This window comes from Harmonia axyridis, chromosome 2 (genome assembly GCF_914767665.1).
Source record: "Harmonia axyridis chromosome 2, icHarAxyr1.1, whole genome shotgun sequence".
Lineage (NCBI taxonomy): Eukaryota > Metazoa > Arthropoda > Insecta > Coleoptera > Coccinellidae > Harmonia > Harmonia axyridis.
Genome location: NC_059502.1, coordinates 38,067,452 through 38,086,142, shown reverse-complemented (window position 1 = coordinate 38,086,142; position 18,691 = coordinate 38,067,452). Strand labels below are relative to the sequence as shown.

The window sequence follows — 18,691 nt, the reverse complement described above, 5'->3', positions numbered from 1 at the left end:
TTCTTTCATTTGTCCTTGGCCGTGAACTACTTGTTAGTCACAGTATAAGGACCACAACTCACAATCTCAAACACCAATATGCAAATTTTCAGTATAAAATTATGGTTAGTTTTCCAAAACCGTCTAATAGGCCATCGCGGTATAGGAGAGCTGTAATAAACATGATTCAACTGAAAAAATATCAACTAGCATGAGAAGAATCATACTTCCTTTATAAAATAAGAATCTGAATGAATATATTAAAATTGACATATGTTTGAGATACAAGACTCAAGAATAGGTAAGCCACAGGCTCTTCGAAATAATTCAAGAATAATAAAATATTGCAGGACGATATATGCTTGAAAGCTTTCGAAGTGGTGGGAAATGTTGTAATTATTCTTATTAGAAAATTACTATCATTGTTTATTTCACAAAATTTTACTGTGACTATTGTCATGGCCAAGTCAGTAGAATGAGTTTTCTATTTGAGTTTTCCGCATAGATTTTGAACCGAATTTTCAATTTATTGGGTCGCATAAGTTTTTTCTTTAAACACAAAATCAATGAACTTAGTCTACTGAGTGGGTGAAACCAAGTTCATGGGAAGAACTATTTGAAACTATCTCTTCGAATAATGAATACGAAGCCTTTCAGAAAATAAGTCTAGGAGGAATATAGAAGTGAGTAAATCGTGTACTCACTCGAGTTATCGTGTAAGCAAAATTTATGAGCATTTCACATTTTTGTATTTGAAAGATATAATGACATCTATTTATTTCTTCATTTTTTTTTATTAGAGAAATGTGTAAAAATTTCATTTATTAGTGTCATTTATTGACTTCCTGAATTCAGGTGGTCAGCAAAAACATAATTTCCTTCTTCTCTTCACTTTATGTATAATCAATGACATCCAAAGTTTCACATACGGAAAGAAGAGTTCATTCGATTTGAATTTTTTATAATGTCGTTTATCGAGAATTGGAGAATGTAATATTCACAAGATATTTTCAGACAGATCTATATTAGAAAAAATTAGCTGAGTTCGTATACGTCTAGAAATTGATAATACTCTGCTTCTTTTGAATAAACAATGAAACTGAAGGTTCGGAAAGGCGGCCTTCTGGCTAATTAACCTCTTCATTCAATATATCCCTAGATAGATTCGCAATTATTTGCGATCTGTTAAAACTCGGTCCATTTAATTACAATCAACATTTGTAGACTTATGCATATATATCAAATGAAATAATCTGTACTAACCACCTATTATAAAATGGTATCTCTACGGAAAGATAAGATATGAAATGAGATTATTTCACATAATATAAAATGCTACAAAGATGGAAATACTTTCTTTGAAAATTGTTGAAGATAATATTATTTCTGAATGTACGTACTTCTTTCTAAAGAAAATAATAATAATATATTTCCAAGCACTCGAAATTGTTTGAGAAATCTGTCTAAGCAACTTCTTCAAAATGAGGCAATTCAACATAATTGAATTTTCGCAGAAAATAATCTAATTCCACAAGCACTAGGAGTATCAGCAGAGATATTGTTGTTAATCACAAGGTGCGTCAAGTTGGTGATCCACTCCCAGAATTTTGATATCAAATTGTTTTGGGTATTTTGTGCCCATTTTGTGCCAAATTTTGCCGTAGAAAAGAAATTTTGTGCCCATTTAGTTTTCGAGATATTTCGAGTTTTTCCCGTGAGTCACCAACTTGACGCTGTGACTCATATATGGAAATTTTCAAATTTTTTTATTTGGGTATTTTGTGCCCATTTTGTGCCAATTTTTGCCGTATAAAAAAAATTTGTGCCCAATCAGTTTTCGAGATATTTCGAGTTTTTCCCGTGAGTCACCAACTTGACGCTGTGACTCGTACATGGAAATTTTCAATTTTTTTTATTTGGGTATTTTGTGACCATTTTGTGCCAATTTTTGCCGTAAATAAAAATTTTGTGCCCATTTAGTTTTCGAGATATTTCGAGTTTTTCCCGTGAGTCACCAACTTGATGCTGTTATTTATACATGGAAATTGTCAAATTTTTTTATTTGGGTATTTTGTGCCCATTTTGTGCCAATTTTTACCGTACAAAAAAAATTTGTGCCCATTCAGTTTTCAAGATATTTTGAGTTTTCCCTGTGAGTCACTTACTTGTCGGACGGAAATTTTTTTATTGAGATAAATTATGCTCATTTTGTGGCGTATGCTACACTTTTTGAAATATTTGTAGTTATTCCAGTGCGATGGATAAATGTAGCACACTTCATCGACGAGCATTGTATTATAAAATTATGCTTCGGATATATCTGCATTTGCTTAACCTCATATGCTAATGCGTACAAATTTATGTCTCAAATGAGATATTTTTGCCGTGCAGTGCATATTTACTAATTTTCTGTTTTATCTGCATATTGTCAAGACAAAATTTGTTTTCAAACCAATAGAAACAAGCCAAATAGAACCGTACCTCGAGAATATATTTGACAAATCCCAACCAACTTTTATGAGCTATTGCCTACTCAATCCCTAAGGAATGGAGTGTTTAGAGAAAATATTTATCCCGATTGCTAATATTACTAACATCTGGTAAGCATTACAAGGAAACACATAATCCATGTTAACTTGGTGAACTTCAAAAACAAAATAGTCGATCGATAGCAGAGCAGATGGAAAGAAACTGAAAGTAAATTAACCCAGATATGCCTGAAAATTGAATTTTGATTGTTTTTATAATATTTTTTGGAATTGTTGGTTAAAAGCATTAACAAAAAACGGAAATATTATTTAAATTAATTTATTTTCATAGGAAGTAGGAAAATTTTAGTGTACTACAGGTAGTACGCTAGGCATATACACGGCAAAAAAATGAAACTGACCAAAAATGTTAACAAATTTATTCTCTATACTATTACACTCTTTTACAACCTCAAAATGAATATTTTATATTTATGAAGTCAATTTGAACGTGTATGAAATAACACAAAACATTTTACGTGTAGACCAACATCGCACTTTTTACATCTAGTTATTGTTCTTTCATGACAATGCCTACATCTCGTTTGTTTTGGCTGTGGAATAACTAGATGATCTATTCCATCGTTCGAATTATCAGAGACATGAAGATTAGTCATAATATATTCAAACTTGTCCCTGGTCATAGCTTCAGCTACTAGATCATTATGGCTATCTCGTTCTCTTTCCCAATACATTCTCCTCCTTCGTACACAAATATAACCACTCAGTATCAAAATTCCAATGAAACTTTTGATTTCTGATTTTTCGATAATGGTTTTTCTATTTATTTGAGCGGCATATCTATTACTTTCATTCACAATCAAATCAAGAACCTCATCATCAAAAAACCGGCAAAATTGCACCACAGGAAAACCTGAACTTTGATATTTCAGATTCATATCAGAATTAGCAATCGAAGGAAGAATAAGGTCTTCTTTTACCCAATTATAAATTTTCTTCTTTTTGGGATTAGTTTTCTTTCTATTATTTTGACAAGTTCTTTTCCATATAGAAAGAGGTAAATTATCTTCAGAGGAATATTCGTCAGTACTTTCTGTTTGTATTTCCGCAGGTGCTTGTAATTGGGCACCAGGCAAATTGTTCAAATCCAAGAAATCTTCTTTACCTGAATCTTCATCTGAAACTTCTGTACATGCATTTACCGGTGGAAAAATTGATACTTCTCTCACATTTTCTATTGACTCATCCTCGATCAACGCGAGTGCTTGTTCTAATGTCAATCCCTGAAAAAAATGTATTCGATAAAATACGTTGTCAATATGCCTAGCGTACTATATTTAGTACACCGGAAAATATCACTTCATATATAAAAAGCTGTTGCTTTTTTTATATTTATTTGTATGCACTCCGAAAGAGACATCTTTTGTGAATAAAAATAACCATACAAAAAAATAATTGAATCATAATAAATGGTACTATATTACTCACTTTTCAAACCGAATCACGTGTTCCGCCATATCTCAGAATTCACAAAACTTAACTGCTCTAAAATTCATGGATACACTTGCCTCGTTGACAAAAATTGTTTACTGGTCTCGAACGTTGCAATATGAACGTAAAAAAAGGTTCGTTTAGGTTCCAGTTGTTTTACAATATGCGCACTAGCACGTTTTTTGCCTGTACTATGTGTAGTACGCTAGGCATATCTGGGTTAAGAGAATTCAAACGATGTTCAATAATCTTTAAGACAAAATAAAGACGGAAAAATAAGTCTGACAAACACATGTGCTTTCGATTCATTGATTCAAGTTCATATTTTTTTGAATTTAATAATCAAATTTGGTTATCCTCTTAAAATACCTGTTTGTATTGTATGAAATATTAAGTTTGGTAGAAATTAATAATTTGCATGAGAATTATCTCACTATCCTATCAAAATAAGCTCTGAAATAGGGCAAAGAAAAGTTTGAGTATTTTCATCTTTTTCATTGTCATCAGGTTAGCCATGATATTATAGCAAAAGGAAAGTAGCTAGCACAAAACTTGATATGAAAACATATTCTCATTAATAGCTTTTCATTCATAAAAAGATTGGATTGATACGACTTATTTCGCTACCTTCAGAATATATATTCACCACCTCACCACACTCGTCAGTAAAACTCTTTTGCCACTCATGACTTCTCATATTATTCATAGTCAATATGGGCGACGAAAGTGACGACGTATCTGAGACGAGCTCTCAAAAACAAAGTTATATCGATGTTAATATCGCGAATAAAAATGAAAAAGGCTTTTCATGCTGCTCAAGAAAGTGCGGTATAGTCATTTGTGCATTCTGTGAAAAAATTATGCATAAATCTTGTGCTAAAAAGATGGAACACATAAAATTTATTGATGGGTTTCATATGAACTGTTGTCACTCCGAAGAAACTATCGAGATATCGCTTCGAAAATCAGAGGAAGAGACAGTGAGTAGTTTGGGTTTCTTCGAAAGAAAATTACTAGAGACTAAAAATCAATTTCTCGTTCAACTATTAGAATCAGCGAATGAAAAAAATGAAATTCTCAAATTAAATAACGCCTTGCTCCTTAAAAGAATACAGGATATCGAACGGAAAACAAATGTACCGCAGAAAAACGAGAATAATTATCATGAACGTGTTGATAACAATTTCCATCATAAGGTTGCTATACCAGTTATCATAATCGACAATTTGACAGATTGTTCACCGGCAGCTGTAACTAATGATCCCAGAAATATGATGCTGACGGAGAATATTCCTTCAACCAGTTCCGCAACAGAAAATCCTCCAAGCAAAAGTAGTAAAAAGAAAATATCCAATTTATCAAACCAAGCATTATCACATAAAAATGATCATGGTATGCAATTGGATCAGACTGTAAATTCTCATATTGAAAAACCAATTGAACAAATTGAAGAACCAGAAAAATAATCATGGACTCAGGTAGTAAAGAAAAAACCTGTAAAACAAAAACCAAAATCCAGCCTGTTATGTACTGGATCGAAACAGGTAAATCCTGAATCAAAAATCAAAGGTGCACAAAGAAGGAAATGGTTATATGTTGGGAAAATATATGGACCCCATGTGACAGAGGATGACGTGAAAGACTTTCTGGAGGTTTCTACAAATCAAAATATTTTTGAAGTAAGAAACTTCCCACCAGAGGCAATAATTCTGCCTTTAGTGTAGGCGTACCCTCGGACGCCCTATATTTGGAATTGTCAAAGCCGGCATTATGGCCGAGTGGAGTAGTTTTGAGAGAATTCAACTTCAGGAATTTTTTTCGGAAGGATCCGATCTCAGATGCCATCGTGAAGTAACGGACAAAGTTAAATATATTAAATCATTCAGTCTTCTCAATTACAATATTCAATCGATTGGAACTTCGTATTTAGGACTTGAGACAACGTTATCTATACATGGAATTAACATTTTATGTGTAACTGAGCACTGGAAGAGTGAAGAAGAAATTATGATGTACATACCGCATGGTTATGCTCTGGCGTCTATGTACTGCAGAGAGAGGGGTCGACATGGTGGATGAGCCATATTTTTCAAACAGGGTATGCAATTCACAGATAGAATAGACTTTAAGAATATTAATGTAAGTGGATCGTTTGAATGTTGCGCATGTCAAGTAATAATTGGTTCAGATAAGTACCTAATTATTTGCATTTATCGTCCTAACACTTTAGCTCTGAGTAATATTGAAATATTTTTTGAAAAACTCATGATTTTACTTGATAAGTGCAAAACATTCATTATTGCTGGCGATTTCAATATTGATTTATTGACTATCTCAGATGAATCAAAAATGTTTCATGCCATTCTTGAGTCGTTTAATCTCAAGTTTTCAACGATGGAACCCAGTAGAAAAACTTTGAACAGATCAACTTGTTTAGACAACATCATATCGCCGTTCCGGTGAAACAATGACGTAACTGCAAATTTTTGACATTTTGACTCAACAGCACTATTAGGTCCTAAATTGATGCATCTATACGGAAAAAGAACGACGTAAGTGTACAACCGTCAACGGCCGCAAGATGGCAAATACGTCATTGTTACATTATTGAAGTTTCACCCCTTTATCTTGGAAAATAACGACACATAGGTCAGTTGCGTGTTAGACTTCCCGGGAGGAGTTACTGTTTTAGTGGTAAAACGACGTAATTGCATAGTTAAACGTAATAGTTGAAATTTGTGTGCACCAGTTCAGGAGAACAACGACGTAAGTGTACATTGTGTCATTTTTATTTTATTTTTTTTTAGTTTTTATGTCACAACTGTTCTTTGTGGCAATATTGATCCAAATTCATATGTTTTGGTATGTCATAAATGTATTTTTTGACGTTATTCCTTCGAAATAATGTCGTTGATTGATCTTATGTCAAAAAGATTTTTGTAATAAAAATAAGGCTACAGCGTTCCTTTTGTTCGAATAATTAAAAATTCCACTGTTACTTTATGTTTGACTTTTTTACAGAAACTTTAAGAAGATACAAGTCTTGAACCAGGTACTTAATATGAATTCAAGAGCCGAAAAGATAGTTAATCTCGCTCTTTTTGGAGATCAAAATGAAGCTAATTCAAGAGTTATTTCTGCACTGCCTGGATGCTCCACTTCAAATCCTGAAGAAAATACGTTACTTGATATTTCTAATAACTATGTCATAGAAAATGAAGGCTCAATCAAACTTAGAATAACTAGAACTAAAGAAAATTTGTACCGTGAGGAGACAAGTTCAAGAAGCGATTTTTCTGCAGGTTCGAGTGACAATTACGAGCCTGCAAGTGACAACGATTCGTTAGGCAGTTCGTTAAACTCTATAGACGCAGAAACTGAAACAATTGTCCAAGAGTTGCCCAAAATTTCAGAGGCTATAGAATGCAAAGAAAATTCCCCACAACGTAAAAAAGGTAAAAAGAGGTTACGCAGAACCGAAAATTGGGCAAGCGTAAAAGCCAAAAGCTTAAAGAATAGTGGAAAGAGCTATAAGTCCAGAACAGGAAAACTGATGCCGGCAAAGGAGATGGCACCACCTTGTCCAGATAAATGCGTTTTAGCATGTTCAAAGAAATTTTCCGAGAATGCAAGAGCTCAGATTTTCAGGGAGTATTGGGGAATGGGTTCATTACAGAGACAACGAGATTTCTTGGGTTCGTGTATTGAACAACTTCAACTTAAATATAGGCGAGTCACCTCTGGAGTGCCCCGTAAACCAAACAGTGCATTTTATCTTGTCGTTAATGGAGGGAAAATTCGCGTATGCAAATTATTTTTAATCCGTACCCTTGGAATAACTGAGAGAAAACTCCGAACAGTCATTGAGTCGAAATTATCAGGTACTGGAATTGTAGCTGAAGATAAGCGAGGAAAGCACGGCAAACATAAAAAGGCGGATGAAGAAATAGTGAAGTCGGTACGAGACCATATTAATGCCATTCCAAGGGTTGAGAGTCACTATGTCCGAAAGGATACTACAAGAGAATTCATTGACGGTGGTCTTTCGATTGCTGAATTACATAGGCACTATGTAAGTGAAAGATCTTCTACCCGAGAAACAACTGCCAGCTATGATATGTATGCGAGAATATTTAATACTGAATACAATATAGGATTCTTTATACCTAAAAAGGATCAGTGTGATTTTTGCGAGTCCTTCAAGAATTCAGTTGGTGATGATAAAGAAGCCTTGGAGAATAAATATAATGAACATCTACAAGAAAAAAAATTAAGTAGAGAAGAAAAGGACAAGGACAAGGAAAGAGCCAAAAATAATGAAGTTGTGTTAGCCGTATACGATCTGCAGGCTGTATTACCTGTCCCAACTGGGCAATCATCAGCATTTTTTTATAAAAGTCGATTGAATTGCTACAATTTTACTGTAAGTAAAAAAAACATTTTTGGTAATGTTGTAGGTTGTTGATTTGAAGTTTTTCAATCAAATTGATATTACAGGTAACCGAAATTGGAAGGGATAAATCTCTCTGCTATTTTTGGCATGAAGGTTTAGGCCACAGGGGAGTTAACGAAATTGGTACCTGCATAATGTTATATCTTGAAGAACTTGCAAAATCGAACCCTGGTGTCGACATAGTGTTTTATTCTGACAACTGTGGAGGCCAGCAAAAGAATAGGTATTTCATGAAATACCCTATTATCCTTAAATTAAATATACTTTTCTATCTGATTTCAGATATATGATCGCAGCTTATTTATATGCAGTGGACGCGTATAATATTAATACAATTACGCATAAATATCTTGTTCGCGGGCACACTCAGAACGAGGGTGATGCTGTACATAGTATTGTGGAGAAAAATTTGAAAAGGGCTAAAAACTCAGGGCCAATTTACGTGCCCGACCAATATATTTCACTAATAAGAAATTCAAAAAAAAGAGGCAATCCTCTTGTTGTGAAGGAAATGAATTTCAATAATTTCTTTGATTTAAAAGATTTATATGGAGAAATCGCTCCGAATTTATCGAAAAACGTCGATGGGAAAGAATTTAAAATAAGTGACGTAAGACAACTTGAATTTCAGAAAGGAAGCGACGTTATTCGTTACAAAGTAAGTTTCAACCAAAAGGAATGGGATAGAATAATATTCAGACCAAAGAAGAGACGTGTTTCCGAATTACGGCCTATCAAAGAAATTAAAACAAAACCTGCTTACACACAAAAAATTACAATAACAGAAAATAAAAAAAGAGATCTGAAGAGTTTAGTTGACAACAGAATAATTCCCGAGTTTTATAAGTATTTTTATGATTCTGTTTTATAACTCATATCATTTAAATGTACCTACTATTGATTCTCACCCATTAAAAATATTGACAAAAACGCTGCATTTTGATTCAACATTTTTGGTGAAACAATGACATAATTACAAAATCAACATTAAGTTATTACAATGCTCAATTCAAATTTACATCAATTGAATGTATCCATGATCAACTCTTAGTTCTCATAAAATCGTTGCAAATGAAATGAATTCACTTCTTCAAAACCTACATCTAATAATTTCAAATCAGTTTTTCCTCTCTCCTGAAAAATTCATTAAACTTCAGTTACGTCATTGTTTCACCGGAACGGCGATATCAAACATTGAAGGGGTTACCATGATAATTGAGGAACATCTTTCAGACCATTCCAGCCAGAAATTTACTTTTCAAAGTGATACTTGCTGGAGAAAGCTTACCAGCAAAAAAAATTATTTAAGGAAGAAAACCATCATATTTTCACGGATCTTCTTTTGAATATCAACTGGTCAAGACTTTATGACATCCCTGATGACCATATAGATGAAATGTGGAACTTTTTTTCTGACACATTTCTCGAGACTTTTAAGCTAGCATTTCCTATTAAATCTATAAATACGAGTCCTAAAAAAGCTGCGATAACACCCGAAATTCAGTCAATGAGGAATGAGTTGGATTTTTTATTTCTCATATCCAGACATAATTCAGAGTTTTTGAATGCATATAAAAATTGTAAACGACGATACGATGAGACTCTAAGTTTTAGTAAACGAAGTTTTTATTCATCTTTAATAAAAAATGCCCAAAATAGATCAAAAGCAGTATGGAATGTCATCAAGGACATAAATCATAAGAATGCATCAGCTGAGAATAAACTTCCTGGTGGATATACTGATAGTAGTGCCAAAATGTCCCAGTTGGCAGATCAGTTTAATGATTTTTTCACAATACCACCCATCTCTGTATCCCCAAACCCCAGCAGTTCTCATGCCACTGATAAAAATTCAACTTCAAAAACTCCTTTGTCCAACTCATTTTATCTTTTCGAAGTTTTGGAGTCAGGGTTGCGGGATGTAGTTAAGTTGATGAAAAATAAAACGTCTTGTGGATATGATGAGGTCCCAATAAATGTAATAAAACGTCACTTTTCATTAATAATAAAACCGATTTGTTTCATAATGAATTGTGTATTTAACTCAGGCATTTTCCCAGATGCCCTTAGGAAGACCCTTGTGAAACCTTGTCATAAAAATGGTGATTTGGACGATATTTCAAACTACAGACCGATTAGTTTGGTTACCTCATTCGCCAAGATCTTTGAAAAGGTTCTTTCTAACCGTCTCGTAAACTTCTTCAAAAAATTCAAGGTTTTGTCGGGAAGTCAGCATAGTTTCACCCAGACCAAAAGCACTGAAACCGCTTTGTTTGAATTCCTCCGGAAGATAACTTTTCTCCTTGAGGAAGGTAGAGTACCAGCAGGGCTGTTTGTAGACTTTACGAAGGCTTTCGACTCTGTAGATCACAATATTTTATTGGGGAAACTGAAAATGTACGGCATAAGAGGGATTCCACTCAAACTTTTTGAGAGTTACCTCACCAATAGAAAACAAATAACTTTTTTGTATCACAAAGGAATGCGAATTCTATCATCCGAAAGAATCATACACAAGGGAGTACCGCAAGGAACCATAGTGGGACCCATACTATTCGTAGTATATATTGACGACTTACCCGAAATTTTCTATAAAGTTCTCAATCCTCAAAATGATTTTATAACTTCGCCATCCACTACCCATTCAACAAATTCACCACAACAGAATATTGCAATTGAACATGTTACACCTAGAGAAGAACATATTGAAACATATTTATATGCCGATGACGCTAATGTTTCAATATCAGGCCAGAATATTGAAGATGTCATGAATACTTTAAGAACATCAATGACAGTGATTGAGAAATGGTGTGTTGAAAATGGCTTAGTTCTGAATGGAAACAAAACCAATGTTTTGATGTTCTCAACTAATCGCTCAAATCTAACGTTTCCAGAGACTATTAATTTTGATAATGGAATAGTTCAAATAAGATCTTACACTAAATTATTAGGTGTATTTATTGAGAACAATCTTGGTTGGGGGTTGCATTGTGAATCAGTAACGAAAAGACTCCATACAATCATATACACATTGAGAGCTATTAGAAATAGAGTAGATGTAGACACCTTGAGGATTGTGTATTTTGCAAACTTTCAATCAATTATGTCATACGGAATTATTTTCTGGGGGGGAAGCACTCAGGCTGAACGTGTGTTCATCACTCAGAAGCTAGCTATAAGAATAATGTTTAATATGAAATACAGGGAATCATGTAGGGGTATATTTAGAAGACATAATATACTGACTGCCCCTGGTTTATATATCTATAAACTCCTACTTTCAAGATTGTAAAAATGTAAATCGTACCAGGAGAATGATTGAATATCTATTACCTATTCACAGACTTACGAGTACAGAGTGTAATAATTACTATATGAGTATGAAACTGTTCAATCATTTACCCAGAAGAATAAGATCCATTAAAGAAATTAAACTCTTCAAAAGAGAATTATTCGAACTGTCAATTAAATGTGAACCATATTCTATAAATGAATTTATAGACTTTTGTCATGCACAAATATCATAGGTGTGATTAGTTCATTGATTTATTTTTTTTTGTAAAGAATTTGTGACTTGTTTTCATTTTGTAATGTACATACAATTCTGGAAATAAATACTTATATTATTATATTATTATTAAGGCAAATTTATTGTTCTTTCGGAATATATGATCAAATTCAATGAGGATGCTGAAATGAATAAGATATAATTGTTTTTATGGAAAAAAAATGATGAATTCCGTGAAATCAAGAAATGTTGAATTGAAGAATAACCGCCAACATTTCGACCATGTGTTATATGACATTTTTTGTTACAAATCACTTGTAAAATCTCCCCTTGAAGTTAGGTCATTTTAAAAGTGTACACCCTGTATATAGTTTGGCTGAGCAACTTTCCATGAAAAATTGTCTGACGAAAGTTTGAAGCATCAGAGCTAAAATACTTTCCACATGTTTTCAAAAAACATCTTTGCTGAATTTGGTTCAATCAGTCGATTGTCAAACTACTCCATTTTGAACATTTCCTCGGGTGTTCCCCAAGGCTCCGTGCTTGGACCCTTGCTTTTTTATTATATATCAACGACTTGGCCAGATATTGTTGAGAATGCTGAGGATCTAACATTGTTCGCAGATGACATTACAAACTTATGCTCGGGAACCTTGCTCACTGACGTTTTATGTAAAGCACAGAGGCACATAAAATTATTCTGTGATTGGTTTGAATCAAACAAGTTGTTTCTAAATTCTTCTAAAACGCTTTTTGTTTGCTTTAGGCTTAAGAACTACTTAGAATATAAAAATAAAAGTTTTCTGTTAAGGGTGAAACATAGGTCAATTGAGCATGCTACCATCACACACTCTTCGCTACTAATCATACCACGTCACTCTCTGGTGGGATATGAGAGGTCTCCCAGATATATGTGAATTAAGTTGTTCAATTCCCTTCCAAAGAACTATAGGGATATTGAAAGTGTACAAAGTTTCAGAAGGGCAGTTAATGATTTCTTAATGTCTCAATGTTGCTATACCCTAACTGAATATTTTGATTGTTGTAAGCATATCAGGTTAGGAAGTTGATATACTTAATATGTTTTAAATAATGGCTAGTATGTGAAATTTTTCATTCTATTGTTGTTTTATTGAATTATCCAATACGTATTTGTAATATGTCGCTATGGATGAATAAATTATTATTATTATTATTACTAGGTATATATAATATGGTGAAAATTTTTAATCTCAAGAGCTACTAAGAAATGAGAAAATGTAATTATGGAAATGTTTTAAATTCTGAGCATGCCACTATTATTTGTTGTAATACATTTTCACAAAAGGGTATAGAATTTTTACAATTTGCTATTGATGATGGGGTTATTTTAATGAAGAAGTGCAACAAGTGTGGGCAGCCACTACATTCTGAACGAATCTATGAAAATATAGTTTTCATCGAAGTAAACACTGTAAGTGCAGGAAGTATTAGAGAACAGCCTTTGCCACTAATTTTGGGTGCCATACCAAAAAGTTGAATATGATGTCAGATAGATATCATAATTTGCGGAGTTGCGTCACATATGAAGGAGCTGCCTTAGAAAGCAGCATCGGACACTTTTGGGCTGTTTGTCGCCGCAATAATAATCATTGGGAAGTATGTAATGACATGATGAAAGAAAATGAGAGAAAGTGACAAACATCACCGAAAAATCTATAGTAAATACTTATTTATCAACTATGATACTTGTAAATCTCGACTAACAATTTGTAATTTGAAATAGAAAGGATATCGGGTGTGTAGTCAAACTTGAACAATTATATCTCTTTATTGCTTCAGCCAAGCTTTCGGACAATAACTTGTCCATCTTCAGGGCTACTGAAAATTACATAAAGTTGTAAAAAACACACAGAAATTAACACAGCTCAACTTACATCAATGTGAGTCTTAAAAGTTAAAATTATTACAATGTTCATATATAATATGTAATTTGGCAGGAATAACTATATTTTACTTAATCTTAACAACAGAATCAAACTAGTCAAATCTCAAAAGACATATGAACGAATAATGTCAAAGGTTAAAAACATAGAAAAAATTCAAAGACAAGAGACACAGAGAGGAACGACAACAGAGGACGAGTGACGTCACACAATGAGGAATGATAAGGCGTTTTATAGTGAAGGAATCATCTGTAATGCATCATCATCTAATTTGACTCATATTGATCAATTGAACGATGTTGCAATAAATGGAATTAATACCATTAAAATCTGAATAGATATTTAAATTTGTTTCATGGCTCATGATTTCAACCGCCTCCAAAAACTCTCTTTTATATTTGTTTCGCTCAGATCTTAAGCACCTAGCCTCTGAGAACTTCATAGTATGTCCCGTTTCATATATGTGTTAAGATAATTCAGTGGTTTGTCTCCCTTTTGTACAATCTCTAACATGTTCCTTTATTCTAGTATTCAAATTTCTGCCAGTTTGGCCTATATATGGTCTATTACATTCCATGCAATCTACTGAGTAAATTATTCCAGACTTGTTGGATGTTGGTGTTTTGTCCTTCATTTTTGAAAATACATATTTACCCAAAGTGTAAGGCATGCGTGCAGCAATTATTAGATCTTGATTGTTTGGTACATGGTTTCTGAAAGTTCTTATAATGGAAAGTGTGATGGCAGGATGGTAAGGAATAGAGAGGAATTTCTTTGCAACAACTGGACTCTCCTCATCAATGGATGGAAGGTTATCATGTATCACCCTTGAGCCAGATTCTGTAATGCGGCCAGGGTTGTTAAACAAACATTTATTCAAAAGTCTAGCAGGATAAGAATTTTTAAGGAGGAGGTGACGTAATCTATGGAGGCTAGACTGCAATAGATGAGGGCTCACTAACTTTTTTATTCGACTTTTCAATCCTATAATGAGGTTGATTTTATATTTAAAGTCATGTGAAGATTTAAAGTTGAGGTAACGACCAGATGCCATTGGTTTTTGATACCAATCTGTCCACACCTTGTCATCATCACTCCGTGTTAACTGCATGTCTAGGTAACTAAGAGTGGAGTTTACTTCTCGTTCATAAGTAAATTTTATGTTATGATCTTGAACATTGAGGGTGTCAACAACACTGATGAGTAAATCTGTTCGTACAATGCAAAACAAATCATCCACGTATTTTTTAATAACGATGGGAGTGTAATTTAATGCTTCAAAGGCCTTATCAAGCAAATCGTCCACAGCCATATCTGCAATAATGGGAGAAGCATCTCCTCCCATAGGAGCTCCTTTAATTTGTAGAAAAAAAAGTCCCTGGAACTGGCAATAAGTGGTTCCGAACATAAGTTTGACACACTCCAAAAATTCTTCCTTCTTCAAGGTGCAATGTGGCTCTATGGAATACCAATGTGAAACGATACTTTTCAATGCGGCATCAAGTGTGATATTAGAAAAAAGAGACTCAATATCAAAACTGACCATTATATGGTTATCAGGAATGTTGAAATTTTGAATGATGTTTGAGAACTCAAAGGAATCTTTAACATGATAATTGTTATTGCTCCTGTCACGAGAATTGTTGGCAATAAACTTAGAAAGTTTGGAATTGGGAGAATCAATGCAAGCAACAATCGGTCTGACAGATAAAGTGGGTTGGTGGATTTTGGGAAGAGAATAGAGTTTTGGTGCCACAGAATTATATGTGGTTAACTTTCCAGAAAGATTTGCATCAATTTTTTGTTCTTTCTTTAATTTTAATATGAAACGATTGATTTTATTCTGAAATTTCTCAGTGGGTTCACTATCTAATTCAACGTATGAATTGTGGTCATCCAAAAGTTCGAGAGATTTTTAAACATAAGTACTCTTGGACATAAGAACACTTATATTACCTCTGTCTGACCTAGTTGAAACAAGGTCAGGGTGTTGTTTCAAAAAAGATTGAGAGGCTTTAATATCTTTGATGAGTGTCGGGTTGGTGTATATTGAAGCCTCTCAATCTTTTTTGAAACAACATTTCGTCCAATTCTCGTGACAGGAGCAATAACAATTATCATGTTGAAGATTCCTTTGAGTTCTCAAACATCATTCAAAATTTCAACATTCCTGATAACCATAATATGGTCAGTTTTGATATTGAGTCTCTTTTTTCTAATATCACACTTGATGCCGCATTGAAAAGTATCGTTTCACCTTGGTATTCTATAGAGCCACATTGCACCTTATAGAAGGAAGAATTTTTGGAGTGTGTCAAACTTATGTTCGGAACCACTTATTGCTAGTTCCAGGGACGTTTTTTTCTACAAATTAAAGGAGCTCCTATGGGAGGAGATGCTTCTCCCATTATTGCAGATATGGTTGTGGATGATTTGCTTGATAAGGCCTTTGAACCATTAAATTACACTCCCATCGTTATTAAAAAATACGTGGATGATTTGTTTTGCATTGTACGAACAGATTTACTCATCAGTGTTGTTGACACCCTCAATGCTCAAGATCATAACATAAAATATACTTATGAACGAGAAGTAAACTCCACTCTTAGTTACCTAGACATGCAGTTAACACGGAGTGATGATGACAAGGTGTGAACAGATTGGTATCAAAAACCAATGACATCTGGTCGTTACCTCCACTTTAAATCTTCACATGACTTTAAATATCAAATCAACCCCATTATAGGATTAAAAAGTCGAATAGAAAAGTTAGTGAGCCCTCATCTATTGCAGTCTAGCCTCCATAGATTACGTCACCTCCTCCTTAAAAATTCTTATCCTGCTAGATTTTTGAATAAATGTTTGTTTAACAACCCTGGCCGCATTACAGAATCTGGCTCAAGGGTGATACATGATAACCTTCCATCCATTGATGAGGAGAGTCCAGTTGTTGCAAAGAAATTCCTCTCTATTCCTTACCATCCTGCCTTCACACCTTCCATTATAAGAACTTTTAGAAACCATGTACCAAACAATCAAGATCTAATAATTGCTACACGCATGCCTTGCACTTTGGGTAAATATGTATTTTCAAAAATGAAGGACGAAACACCAACATCCAACAAGTCTGGAATAATTTACTCAATAGATTGCATGGAATGTAATAGACCATATATAGGCCAAACTGGCAGAAATTCGAATACTAGAATAAAGGAACATGTTAGAGATTGTACAAAAGGGAGACAAACCACTAGTTTATCTCAACACATATATGAAACGGGACATACTATGAAGTTCTCAGAGGCTAGGTGCTTAAGATCTGAGCGAAACAAATATAAAAGAGAGTTTTTGGAGGCGGTTGAAATCATGAGCCATGAAACAAATTTAAATATCTATTCAGATTTTAATGGTATTAATTCTATTTATTGCAACATCGTTCAATTGATCAATATGAGTCAAATTAGATGATTATGCATTACAGATGATTCCCTCACTATAAAACGCCTTATCATTCCTCATTGTGTGACGTGACTCGTCCCCTGTTGTCGTTCCTCTCTGTGTCTCTTGTCTTTGTGTTTTTTATATGTTTTTAACCTTTGACATTATTCGTTCATATGTCTTTCAAGATTTGACTTGTTTGATTCTGTTGTTAAGATTAAGTAAAATATAGTTATTCCTGCCAAATTACATATTATATATGAACATTGTAATAATTTTAACTTTTAAGACTCACATTGATGTAAGTAATGCTCTGTTGATTTCTGTGTGTTTTTTACAACTTTATGTAATTTTCAGTAGCCCTGAAGAAGAACATGTTATTGCCCGAAAGCTTGGCTGAAGCAATAAAGAGATAAAATTGTTCAAGTTTGACTACACACCCGATACCTTTTCTATTTCAAAACATATTTATTAATTTATACACTGTGTAATCATTTTATGTTTGTTTTGAAAGTTGTTTTGTTTGTTTTGAAACTTTTTTTGTTTGTTTTGAGAGTTGTTTTGTTTGTTTTGGAAGTTGTTTTATTTGTTCTGAAAATTTTGTAGATGAATATATTTTTATAGATAGATAGATAATGCTTCTTCATTTCAAATAAACAAATACAATGTTATACAAAGAAAAATTTAAGTGAAATGACGTCATACATTTACAGGCCCTTATACCGCCCCTTCGAAATATTCTGCCAGACTATATGGCTCTAACATTATTAATAAATTCTTTATTTTATTCCTGAATAGTTTGTAATCTGATATACATTTAATTTGATCAGGCAACTTATTGAAAGCTCTTATACTCATGTAAGATGGACATTTCTCTGTTAATGTTAACCTATGTGCAGGAAAGTTTATTTCTAAAGATCTTATGGTATATATATTTAAATTCTCTTCTGTAAAATTGTGCCTATTTTTGTGCAGAAACAACAAACATTCGAACAAATATAGACCAAAGACTGTGAAAACATTCTTATTTCTAAATTTTCCCCTACAAGATTCCCTAAAATTTAACTGAAAAACTATGCGGAAAGCCCTTTTTTGTATCAAAAATATTTTATTCAAATTTTCATTATTTCCCCAAAATATTATTTCATAATTGACATTTGCTTCAAAATTCCCAAAATAAACTATTTTTAAAGTTCTTTCATTCAAGTATCTAGTGATGGATCTCAATGCAAAACATATTCTACTTAATTTAATTGACAGGATCTCAGTGTGTTGACGCCAATTAAGAAATTGGTCAATGTGTACTCCCAGAAATTTTACACAATCTGATAGCTGAAAACTGTACCCTGGCCAACTTATAATATTTGATTTTTCTTTTTGTGATCTGCTTGTATCAAATAGAATA

The 18,691-nt window shown here is 33.3% G+C and overlaps 2 protein-coding genes across 13 annotated transcripts in view; one reads left to right on the top strand and one right to left on the bottom strand.

Moving 5' to 3' along the window:
• The window catches only part of LOC123672359 (glutamate receptor ionotropic, kainate 2-like), a 528,220-nt gene that overhangs the window by 232,134 nt on the left and 277,395 nt on the right, over nt 1-18,691 (bottom strand). The window lies entirely within an intron of this gene.
• Nucleotides 6,549-9,352, top strand: LOC123672360. 2 transcript variants are annotated; one of them, XM_045606451.1, is made up of 4 exons: nt 6,549-6,725; nt 6,981-8,382; nt 8,457-8,635; nt 8,695-9,352. In XM_045606451.1, the coding sequence occupies exons 2-4, from the start codon at nt 7,021-7,023 to the stop codon at nt 9,281-9,283; spliced, it is 2,130 nt and encodes a 709-aa protein (XP_045462407.1). In that variant the 5' UTR covers nt 6,549-6,725; nt 6,981-7,020; the 3' UTR covers nt 9,284-9,352. The 2 variants fall into 2 exon arrangements, with proteins under 2 accessions (XP_045462407.1, XP_045462408.1); XM_045606452.1 differs by lacking the exon at nt 6,549-6,725 and having other exon boundaries at nt 6,772-8,382.

Bases quoted from the DNA above. Each gene is read 5' to 3' on its own strand.
- LOC123672360 (XM_045606451.1), top strand. From the start codon at position 7,021: ATGAATTCAAGAGCCGAAAAGATAGTTAATCTCGCTCTTTTTGGAGAT. The intron at 8,383-8,456 runs GTAAGTAAAAAA...TTGATATTACAG, and splicing joins TGAATTGCTACAATTTTACT to GTAACCGAAATTGGAAGGGA. The intron at 8,636-8,694 runs GTATTTCATGAA...ATCTGATTTCAG, and splicing joins GGAGGCCAGCAAAAGAATAG to ATATATGATCGCAGCTTATT.